This window comes from Phaethon aethereus, assembly GCF_964289735.1.
Source record: "Phaethon aethereus genome assembly, chromosome: 1".
Lineage (NCBI taxonomy): Eukaryota > Metazoa > Chordata > Aves > Phaethontiformes > Phaethontidae > Phaethon > Phaethon aethereus.
Window position 1 is genome coordinate 36,413,734 of NC_138575.1, and position 12,217 is coordinate 36,425,950.

Consider the following 12,217-nt stretch of genomic DNA (forward strand, 5'->3'; position numbering starts at 1 on the left):
GTGTGTGCCTGCCTGATACTTTTCTCTCCCATGGTGTTCAAACTCTCAACTGGCATCCATAAAAACTAAATGTTGGCACCATTGTTTCACGTTATAGACAGACCATGACCATGAGATTGGGAACATCTACTGCTCTGAGTATGTTTACCCTGCATAATTCAACAGTATGTAAATATCTAAGCTAAATAAATATCAATTAGATAGCTAGAAATGAGGTAGCTCCAGAAATGGAAACTACACTAACATGATAATCCACCCATGCTTGTTTATACTGCTCAAAGAACTCAGACATACAGTGCTGTATGGAGATACCTGCACTATTACTCTCTTTAGACACACCAGCAGTGTAATTTCCTTTGCAGGGCAAGAAAATTCTTGCAGAACAGGTGAAATTCTAAAGCTCCACAGCTGAGACACAAGTACTAAGAAGTGAAAAAAAATTCTTGCAAGAAGAGAGTTTCTTCAACAATGAAGATTTTGGCAAGAATGGAGGGCACCACTTACAAAGCATTCCTTGAAGACTCCTTGGAAAAAACAACTGGCTTTTCAAGTGACAGTAATGAACCAACGTATATGTGTCTCATAAGACATGTAATCAAATCAAGTTTCAGAAGACTAGCACCCTCTTTTCTGCTATTATTTGAAAGTCAGAACAAAGACTCAACAAGGAAACAGTGGTTTGTTTTGGAAAGGTTCCACAAGCTCCTTTCATATAAGTTTAAAATCCTGAAGAAAGTCATCAGATGTTTCGATTACAGTTATTCTTTGAAGAGTGGTTCTAAAAATTATGTTCTAATTGTTCCATATGTGTTCTGTTCGCATGACTTAGATATATTAACTCAGTTTAATTCAAGCCCTCCAAATAACATCCAGCACAGAAAAAATAAGTGAAAATATTTTTTTACTTCTAAACAAAAGTATCATTAGATTGAATATTTGTCCATCTACGATACCATTATATTATATATATATTTATGCCAGACAATTGCTGTATGTTTTTACAGTCTTCTTTATTTATATTCTTTTCCGTAAAATGAGATTTAACATCTCCACATAAATAACTTCCAACCTGTAAGAAAAGGAAGCTCAGGGGAGACCATATTGCTCTCTGCAAGTACCTGAAAGGAGGTTGTAGCGAGGTGAGTGTTAGTCTCTTCTCCCAAGTAAGAAGTGACAGGACAACAGAAAACAGCCTCAAGTTGCCCCAGGGGAGGTTTAGATTGGATATTAGGAAAAATTTCCTCATTGAAGGGGTTACCAAGCACTGGAACAGGCTGCCCAAGGAAGTGGTGGAGTCACCATCCCTGGAGGCATCTAAAAGACATGTAGATGTGGTGCTTAGGGACATGGTTTAAGTGGTGGACTCGGCAGCATTTAAGTTAACGGTTGGACTTCATGATCTTAAAGGTCTTTTCCAACCTAAATGAATCTATTCTATGTTTTAAAGAGAAACCTTTGTAAAAGAAACATGAAGCTTTATTTTTTTAACAATGCAATACCACTCTCTAATTCTATGTTCTATATCTATTTTGATACAGAACAATGTCTCAACTATTATACAATGACATTCATAAGTTAATGTAAAACCTTTAAATTACTCAATGAATTATTTCTACCATATTAATCTCAAGGAATCGCTGCTGTGGTCATAGAATAGATATTAAATCTCATCTGGAACACACATTCAGTCATCTCCCATCACCACACAGAAGTAATGGAAATTAGAATGAGAACAAGCTAGCACCCAACCAGACCAACTTAAACCAGACTGGTAGTATGATAACAGCTTTTAGAAATATTCTTTTTTTTTTTTTCCCTCCTGTTAAGTGTCAGCATATATACTGCAGAGCACAGATCTAACAAAGGTTTTTCCACGTTTGACCACCTGAGTAAATGAACCAAGCTAGTGACCTAAGGATATGGAACAATGAATCCAGCAGGGACTGATTTTCATTTATTCTCCCAAAGGAGTACAAAAATCTTTGCACAGCTGCAGAAGGATGATTTTATTTTCATCTAAACTATTTAAGTTTCCCTGAGAAGAACTAGAGGAGATGCTAAAACAAATTTTCAACTTTGTATTCATCAGAAGTAAGGCAGGAGGATATAAACCACTTTATTATGTTAGTATTTCCAACCCTGTGGTAAAAAAAAAACCTTAGCAAGGTGGTAAAAAAAAAAATCCTTTAGATCAATTAGATGCTTAAACTACAGAATGCTACGCCAGTGTAAAAACAATGTCAGCACTAATGCAAAATAGAAGATGTGCTTAAATTCAACAGTTATTTGTCAGACAGCATCTGCTTTTTCTTTCATTCTTTTCTGATTCTGATCTGTAAGAAACCACATCAGTATCAAATGTCACTTAGTTCTTATTCAAACAGAGCAGTCCAGACACAGCGGCTGCACCAGCTGACTTAGCTGACCTGGGCCTAGAGTAAAAACAAACCCCTATAAATCACCAGATGTAAGCAATTGAACAGTGATCAATTTAATTAACTGAACAGCTTTCCAAAGTTTACTGTATTGTTTTAACCCTTCAGGCTTCTTCAAGAAAGGTAACTTGCAATTTGTATTCAAGGGCAGGATTTGGCCAGAGGGCTACACATTACTAGCTTTAGACACTTTAGATTCCCATTGATAAAACCCAAATCCCACACATGAAAAGTGTGTCTTTTCTTTTTTCCAATTAATACTATGATAGCAACTATTTTTGTTAACAGTTCCTTCAACAATTTAAAGAAATTAGATCACAGAAAAAAAAAAAATCAAACTGATTTCAGGTGAAAACCTCAGGAATAAAATTTCCCTTAAAATCAACTGTTTTGGTTATCTGCCTTTTACAACTTTATACTCACATTACCAATGACCCACCAACTAACCCACTAATTTCTTTCAAACAAAACAATGAACACAGACATAATCGTGTCACAATCGTGTGTATTAACTGCATCCGTAAAAAAATCATGCCACACATTAAAATAGGCTCAAAAAGATGTTTTAAAGATACTGGCAAAACATGTTCTAACCCAGATACTTGTCCTGAAGCTGCGTCTCAAGGGTATTTCCCCATGTTGCCCACTGAAATTAATGGAATTCTGCCATGATTTAACACAAGTGGGATTTCAGCCAAGATGCATAATGATAGAGTATAATTCTTGTTTTAAAGTCTGCATTGTACAAGTTTGTATAACGTTTACTAATGTTTGTACAGTGCCTAGCACAACAGGGCTGAGGCTTCTGGGCACTACCACAACATAAATTAATTCTAATGCAGTCTTTGTATCTGAGGGAAGCATAAAAAGTACAAGGATTAAGCTCAATTATACACATTTTAAACAACCTGCTAAATAATACGGCATAATCAACTTCCTAACCACAAGCTGCTCTATTTCCAATTATTTCACTTTAATCTCTGTAATGCACATATTTCCATGAACCCTGTAGAGTTAGTTCTACTGACTAGGGACAAGAGTAAGATTTACTTACAAAGACAGAAGAGTTATATTTGCAGAGACTGGTCCCAAATTTGGAATGATCTCCAGTTCATTGTTGTTCAACTTCCTATTAATATTAGAAAAGGGAGAGTCAGCCTTTATGTTAATCAGAAGTACATACATTGGACTTGCTAAACTGATAAACAATGTCACTCCAAAAATTCAAAACTAATTCCAGTTTCACTTAATATAAAACATCAGAACAGCAAACATCTTAGTTGTTCAACCAATTATTGCTAGAGAAATAACTATACAGTTAGCATACACAAACACTGGTTGCGTTTTTTTGTGAATTAAGACAAATTAACTTACACTTCCTGAAGACTATGAAGGTTATCCAAGAGACTGGTCTTGATTGAAGATAATTTGTTGTGACTTAAGTCCCTATGAGGTTACAAAAATAAACAGCCTGTCAGATTTGCTATAAAATATCAGGCAAAGCAATATAATTTCAATCAAAATAGTGTTATCATTTGCTTTTAAGTATGTAAAAAAAATTTCTTTTATATTAGGAAAATTAGAATAGAAACTCATTTGAGTATACCAGATACAAATAAATGTACCTTGATCACTGCCACAGAGTCAAAGAATTTCCTATACCTCTGAACAATTCAGAACTATTCATTATGATGTGTGTAAGACCCATGAAAAACCTCTTAAGATTTTGACTCTCATACACCACCAACAACCCCTCTCCCCCATCCCTTCACAACAGAAGATCTGGCTAAAGCAAACTCTTGGTTACAAGGAAAATTCATAAACCAATACTTCTCTAAAGCAACGCACAGATTGTAAGCACACAATGAGAACTGCCTATAAGTCTCAATCCTATTTCCACGCTCTCATACAATTCAGGACTCCATTCTTACATAACCAAATTCAATGGGGATCTTAAAAAAATCAGTATCAGAAGCAAACAGACATAGAAAGGCCTAATTCTATTCTGAGTTTTAAGATGTCTCTATTAATTCAGACACAGTCACATTAATTCCACACTTAATCGCGTTTCAAGAAGTAGCTCAAGCACTTAGCTTGTGCCGCGCTACACAGCTTGTGACACTATACTGAAGATCCCAAAAACATATTGCTGCAATTCATAAGAAATCTTGTTAGCGTCTTTGCAGTGTTTGCTACAAAGCAAGCCAGGGTACTAAGAATGCAACGCATTTTCTTGATCACTGTCAAGACATTATTTTCCCTACAGACACCATGCATCTTCACCATATATCCTCTCAATCATTTGACAATACCATAAAATAGAGTCCTAAGAAACTTTTGCTGTACCCTCGGAAGTACTGGAAACATCACAGAAGTAAAGGAATGGCTATACAATAGAAGACAGAGCTAATTACAGCTAATTACAGAAACTCAAACTTGCACATCTACACAGATCTGCCAAGTGGTACAGATTCACAGCTGGTCTTGCTAGCCCTGTTGAAGACCTCCCCCTTCTCAGTCACTGATCCACCTTCCTGCTCCCATACTACAGTGTGTCCCTACCTCACCTGCACCAATTCAGCCATTTGCAAAGAGCTCACTGGATGTTACAACACCGAGTTTATCCAAGCCAACAAACAAAAACTGCACTATTTTTAAGGAGTTCTTAAACTCCCTCCAGGGAGAGCTTGCAATACAGACGTATAAAGAATTGCATCAGCACACTTCAGCAGCGAGCTGCTGCAGCATCAGGCAAAGGCAAAGAAATTTCTCACACTTCATGACACTTTTCCCCGTGCTAGTTAAGCACTGAAGAGTCATCCAACATGTCTGGGGTCCTCATGAAGCCACGCGGGCATGAAGTGTTATTTCACGCTGAATCTATGAGGAAGCTCTGGGATGCCTTACCTTTCCTACATAACATGACTCAGTACAGTCACCTGCACTGAGCATGCCAAACACAGGCCTGTCTACGCTCCACCTACAGTTCTGGAAGTGAAGAAACCTGATCATCAGCATATCCTTGCTGCACACAGATCAGAACTGGCTTAAATCAAGCCAGGTTCAGGGTCTGTGCTAGGTGTTCTGCTCTGTGACTAAAGCCTGAACAACTGCAGATCCAGAGAACTGGGTTCTTCTGCACCCACTATTGCATACCCTTGGACACAGGTGTAATGCTGCAACCCAGCCAGGCAGAAACCTAGGTTTCTCCAACAGCAGACAGGGGTGGTAAAACCATGTTTTAGACTCCCCCAACTATTCGGTGCTTTACGCAGTATTTGTTCAGTATTGCCAGGACAATTCCATCATCCCTTTCCTCCCCTGGACTCAGCAGTTAGAACAATAATAATAAAAATCAAACATTAAAAATCATCCCCAGCACGTACGGGCGTGACGAGGGGTACCACCAGCACTCGGTTATGAGGTGTGCTCTGCGCCAGCCAACTGGATCAGGCCCAGCAGGCTGCGGAGCTGCGGCACCGGCGCCTGGCTCGCCGCCACGGGCAGGGAGGAGATACGCGCTCCGTTTCCCAAGCAGGGCTGCACAGCAGCGTGCACAGGGCAGACCCACAGGTGCGAAAGGCATTTTCCAGCACAAAAAAAGGGGAATGAGGGCTGGGGGGAGACACCTAGAGAAGGGGAACACTCTCTACCACCTTCAGGTGGCCATGGCAGGGATGTTTTCTGAGACTCAGCTCTGGACTCAAGCACCTAATATATATCTGCACCTTCATCCAGGTGTCTAAACCCCTACAGGTCTTCCTCTTAAAGATGGCAAACCAATACGGTGTTAACATTTTTAAAAAACCCACAAATGTTAGTTTCATCATTATGATTTTGAGTTCTCCTGAAAATGAGGTTAACCACACTTGAGTTAGAGGACTGCATCTTTCACTGCTTAAAAATCTAGTGCAAACATTCATCTGGCCATAGACTGGAGAAAAATCCCTTTGTTTAACATCTGAAGACATCAGTTGCATAGATTTGAAAATCTCATACCGCATTCCTAAATGTAAATACTGAAAAACATATGCTGTTACAAAGATCTAGACGAGACTCTAACTTGATCCTTTAAAGCAGACAGAGCAGAGACAATTTTTACCCTTAAACTTAATTCAGTATTTGGCTTTAGTCTGTAGGGATTATAAGAACTATGCAAATAAACAGCCAAAATTCAGTGAAGTTATGGCTGTTAGTGCCCAGTATGTTACTGGTCTTCATGCTTCAGACAAGACTTAGGAATCAGTAATTATTTCAACAAAGAGCTTTCAACATTAGTGCTAAAAACCTGCATTTCTTCATTTCATCTAAAAAACCTGCAAAAGCTTTATTTAAAACATGTTCGCCTAAAGGACCTACCAGACAGTAACAGACGTGAGTAGATTTGTTCTGCTGGAGTTATAACATGTTAAAAAAAAAAAAATTCTGGCAGAGTCCTTAAACTATAAAAATCCTGCAATTACAACCACTGCTGTGCATGATCACCACACTGGAGCCAGACACTTTCACTCATAGCTCAAGCTCACATCCATCTGGAGTCTATCAAGGCAACCGTGAGCGTAACAACTTACACTAGGTTTCAAACTAATTTTTTGTGTTTGTTTTTTAACACTAAAGATACCCTCAGATTTTCCATGTAGCACCAACTTTAAAAAATACATACATACATATTCTTCATTCCTAGTTTACTTATAGCAGGTTGTCAAAGACAAGTTGCAAAAAAACCCAAAGCAAAACAACAACAAAAAAACCTCCAGAAAATACTGACACAGCAGTATACATGCTTGTCTACCAATTGCTGGATAAAATATGAATTTTATTAAACATTATTTCAGTACTACTGGGATGAGAAACTTCAGAAAAAGCCTTGCAAGTTACACTTTTAAATTAAATCAGAGTAGTTGGAAGTGAACCAAGAGTCAAAATATTTGTCTTTTACTAATATTCTAGAGTGAAGTTTAAACCTATAGAAGTTTTTGAAACTTATTAACACTGGATCTGAGGCATTTTTAAAATATAAAAACCTATCATCCCTGTCACAAAGCTACAAGTACATTTCAGTCCAATGCATTTCTCAACATATCTTAAAACAAGTACGAAGAAAAGGTTTGAAAATGAATCTGTACTTTTCCTTCACAGAAATGGAACTGACAACATTAAAAGACTAGGATTACTACTATGCATTTTGCATTTCTGAATTTTCCTTGTCTGTTGAAACCACACTACAAATGGGGAGAAAATGTCCTCTGTGATTATTTTAGCTACTAGAATTTCAAAAGCCATGAAAGATATAACAGTGAATGCACTCAGAAACTTCAGAAATCAGATCTGTATTAAGAAATTCCTTATAACAATAAAAAGTGTATATACCCGTTCTTCACCTCAGATTTCTAATAAAAGTGATTGAGCATTTAGGTAGAATTGCGTGCACTTGAAAAAGCATGCCATAGTTTTTGAGGCCCTTTAAGAACCTGTTTTATGGAACCATTTTCTATATTCCATTACGTTCGTATGACCGTCTTTCGTAACTCACAAGCCTCTGCATTAGAAAGTTGAAACATAACTCTGAACATCAATGTTTGTGTGATAAAAAATTGAAAGGAAAGGCCTAATGTATGAAGAGAGAGGGCAAGTGTTTCTTCACACATTTTATAAATATAACTTTTAGACTCTAAGTTAATTTACAACACTTAGTCACAATTATCATCATCTTCCTTAGAGAACTCAGAAACCTGAGCCCCAAGTCAAATTTTAAAATGCAAATCCAGCAACAGCTTCTTAATCAGTCCCACTGGGGCCTATAGAGCTGCTAATTCAGCAGAAATCAAGAGCGCTGAAAAACAAAAAGCCAGGCTGTAGCTGTTTTAAGACACTGATCCAAAGTGACTCATAAATCAGCTTGCTATGTTCAAGTTTAAGTCTGGAAAATATTGAAAAACAGCTGTGAAAACCATACGGCCCTTTTTTCTGGCAATTCTGGTGGAGAACTAGAGGATTTATAAAATGTAAATACTAAAGATGTAATACAAACACAAGTGAAAACCATCTTTCAGACTTTCCCTCCTACCCCACCGACAGTTTTAGCGTTCCTCGGTGTACCTGGCGAGGGGTACAGCAAGTACCACCGGGAGCTTGCACGCACGGAGGACACTGGCCAACGCTCACCGCTCTCCTTTCCCTCCCTCCGCCTCCAGCTCTGCTACATCAGCTCTAACAAAGCCACATTCTTGAAATCTCGGGACACACATCCTGGGAGTAAATGGAAATCTAACTTCAAAACTATTTGTATGCAAAGCCATTACAAATGTTTATCAGTTTTCAGCAGACTGTTACCCTCCATGAAGGCTAGGTTACAGAAGATGGTATTTTTGGCTAAAATCATAGTAAAGCTGGCAATTATAGCCTGTTTACACCCCATCTTGTGAAGCCACTTTGGTACACAGCAAAGTGTGGTAGCCTCACACTTGCCACCAAAAAGAAAGGGACATAACTAGTACTCCGGCTCTCTTTTTTTTTTTTTTTTTTTTTTAGTTCCCTCCTTGTTCACTCTGAGGTCATGCAGCCTTTCCACATTAGACACTTTCATTTTATTCACTGGGGGATCTGAACACAAAAGGCATGAAAGAGTGAAACAGAGCTTCAAACCCAACTTTATCCAACTCGTTCTCCATCTGGGCAAGTAGACAGATTGGCAGAGATGAAGGTGTAAAGCCCAACATCGGCCTAGACATTCTCAGGCAGAAGAGCTTTCACTCTCCTGATTGGGAGATCTCGCCTGTGTATGTTGAGAACATGGTGTAATAGTTGTTGTTTTCTACAGAGGATTGGAAAGCCTGCAATTAAACTACTAGCCTTTGGCTATATCCACTATGGACTTCCATGGAAAACACAGTAAACATATACCAATAAAATTCATAAACAGTCTTTTACAATTTGTAAGTGCACAGTTTGTTGCAACAATAATCCAGGCTAGTCAAATCTTTTTTGCGTATGTAAAACTGAAACGCATTATAACCTTACAGATTGCGCAATTCCAGCTCCAAGTACTGGAGTAGCTGAAGGTAACAGACAAGGCAGCTTCTTCTCTTATTAAGAGGGGAAGGAAGAAAGAGCAGGGTACTTCTAAGGCATTTGACACAAACAAAAGAAATATTTACACAAAAGTGGCCAGACCACATGGTTTGGTGACACCTACAAAGATGTACTCCTGTGAGTTTAAGAGCGAGCGACACAGCTGTCCAATGAGTAATCACAGCAGGGTTTCTTACAACAGACCAAAGCTTATTTATACAAGTGGAACTTATTTTCTCACACTTTTAAAGGAATGTGAACTTACATAAGGACAATTTACACTACCAAGGGAATTTTAATTAGAAAAACCTCCCTTGTGCTAACAAAAAAAGCCCTGCAATGTGTTTTATTGTCTCTCAGTAATGTAAGTGGAAAAGACAAATTTGAATTACTGCTAATGCAAAATGCTTTTAAAAGCAACTCTGAAAATTAAAGTTCTGTGATTTTTCCCTTTCTTTGTTTAGCATGCTGTCACACCTGATTTTTAACTTAACAGCGGCAAAGTAAGCTAAGAAACTGAACTATGAAGCTTAGCTTAGTATCAAAAAAGCCTTATGCTTTGTCAGAAAACTTAGCTGACAAAGTACTGAAATAGTTCAAAAGAACAGGACGGATGAAATTTAATAGGAAGTAAAACCAATTGTTGAATGTAAAGCAGATCCGGTATTTGATTCGTATGCTTCAATCACATAAGGCAAAAGAAAAAGAAAAAAAAAAGTTTCTTTCCCCTCACACTTTCCTATACCACTCCTGGCAACATTCAACTCCCAGAGCCATTCCTATGTTCAGTTCCATATGGTGTCAATACGGCCATCCACATTTCATGAGTAAAGCAGCATGACCTCCAGACGAGGCAATTGAACAGAATTAGCCACAACTAATTGAAAGTCTTCCTGTTTACTTTAAAGTCCTTATCTCAATCTGCTTTGGAAATGTAATAGAAAATTAATACGACTAATACAGAAGATCGCAGAGTGACAAGAGATTAAAAACAAATGTGAAAAGTCCCTTAGCTATTTTCAGACTTTTAGAAGGCTGCCATAATTTATGCTTTGTCCATAAAAGTTTGTCACTGAAAGTAAATTTTCTACAGATGGCATTTCAGCACGCGTTACTGCGGATCCAGTGAATCTGTGCTCCCGGACCGAGCGGGGCAAGCTCCTGCGTTAGTAAAATCATTAAAGCCAAAACTACCGGGGAATGAAGATGAAGAAGGGCACAGATAAAACCGAGACCTGTTTTCCCGACATACAAATCAACAGCAACTTGATTACTACTGCACGTTTCCCAAGAAAGCCATCAGAACTTTTTTCCGCCCCCTCCCAGGACACTGAGCAGCGCTCCCGGGCCCGATTTCAGCCCGGGCGCTTACCGCCAGCCCCGCCCGAGAGACGCTGGCCCGCCGCGGCCGCCCCCGCTGACAGCCCGGCCGCCGGCCCCAGGCGCTGCCCACTCCCGCCCCACGCCTGCCCTGCGCACCTCGCTGCCGGCACCTCCCGCTTCGCTGCCGCCACGAAACCCGCGCTTCCCTCCCCAAAGCCCGCCCGCGGATAGGACCGCGGCCTCTGCCGGGTACCTCGGTCCCCAGGGGCAGAAGATGGCGGACGGGTGCGGGCCAGCACCCCCCAGCCCCCCGCCGTGCCCGCCGCCCCGATACTCACAGCTGCACCGCCCCCCGCGGCAGCCGCTCGGGCAGCCGGCTCAGCTCCAGGCGGCTGCAGGCGACGAGGTGCCCGGCGCAGCGGCAGGGCGCGGGGCAGCGGGCGGCGGCGGCGCGGCCCCCCAGCCGCGCCAGCGGCGACAACAGCAGGGGCAGCAGCAGCGCCAGGAGGGCGGCGGGCGCCGCGCGGGGCCGGCGGGGCATGGCGGGCTCGGAGCCGCTGCCCGCGCTCCCGTCCTTGGCGCTCCCTCACTGACAGAGCCGGGCGCGGCGCGACCTCCCGCCTCTCAGCGCGGGTGGCGGCTCCCGCTCATGCCCCGGAGCCGTCGCCAAGGGGGGAAGGCGGGGGCCGGGTGGGGGGGGGGGGTGTGGTGTAGAAAAAAAGGGGGAAAACGTGGGGGCCCGCAGCGCCGCCGGCCGCCAGCCACTCCGCAAACTTTCCGCCGCCTCAGCCCGCCTCCGCCCGGCCGGGGGAGCCCCGAGCGCGGCCCGCCCCGCCGCAGCCCCCTCCCCCTGCCATGTGACAGCCGCAACCCCCGCCCGCCCCGCCGCTGCCCGGGGGCGGCCGGCCTGGCCCCGCGGCGCTGGGGCTGGGGCCGTGGGACGGCGGGCCCGGGCGCGGGTGGGCTGGCGGGCTGGCGTCGCGCCTTGCTGCTGTCAGGCCGCTTCGGCGGCACCGCGGGCCCGCTGCCCGCCCCGGGGAGCGGCCGACGGCTGGCCTCGCAGCACGGCGGGCGCACGTGTGGGCCCTCGCTGCCTTCCCCGGCTTTTCCGGGGGCGGGCGGGCGCGGGCAGCCGGCCCTGGGTGCCCTGAGCGGTGCGCGCTGCGGGCGGGCCGAGGCGCGAAGGAGAGGGCTCCGGGCCCTGCCCGCGCGGGGTTTCCCTTCGCCGTCGCGCCGGTTAGCGCGAGTCGGGGCAATGCAGAAGCTGCTCCAGAGGCCCCAGCAGGTTCCCAGCCAAGCCTGGGGTCACTGGCATGTAAAAGGTGAGGTGAGGTTAACTCCTGCCTTCCGGGTCCTGCGCGGCTCGTCCAGACACCGTAATTAAGCCC

General features: G+C 42.8%; 1 protein-coding gene across 1 annotated transcript in view; it reads right to left on the bottom strand.

The window, feature by feature from the left end:
• LRIG3 (leucine rich repeats and immunoglobulin like domains 3) overlaps window positions 1-11,552 on the bottom strand; it is a 41,484-nt gene extending 29,932 nt beyond the window's left edge. Inside the window, exons 1-3 of the mRNA XM_082014009.1 lie at window positions 11,168-11,552; window positions 3,810-3,881; window positions 3,490-3,564 (exon numbers count right to left, since the gene is read on the bottom strand). Of these exons, the coding sequence (XP_081870135.1) occupies window positions 3,490-3,564; window positions 3,810-3,881; window positions 11,168-11,370 (350 nt within the window). The 5' untranslated portion in view covers window positions 11,371-11,552. The remainder of the gene's footprint in view (window positions 1-3,489; window positions 3,565-3,809; window positions 3,882-11,167) is intronic.
• Between the last annotated feature and the right edge of the window lie 665 nt (window positions 11,553-12,217).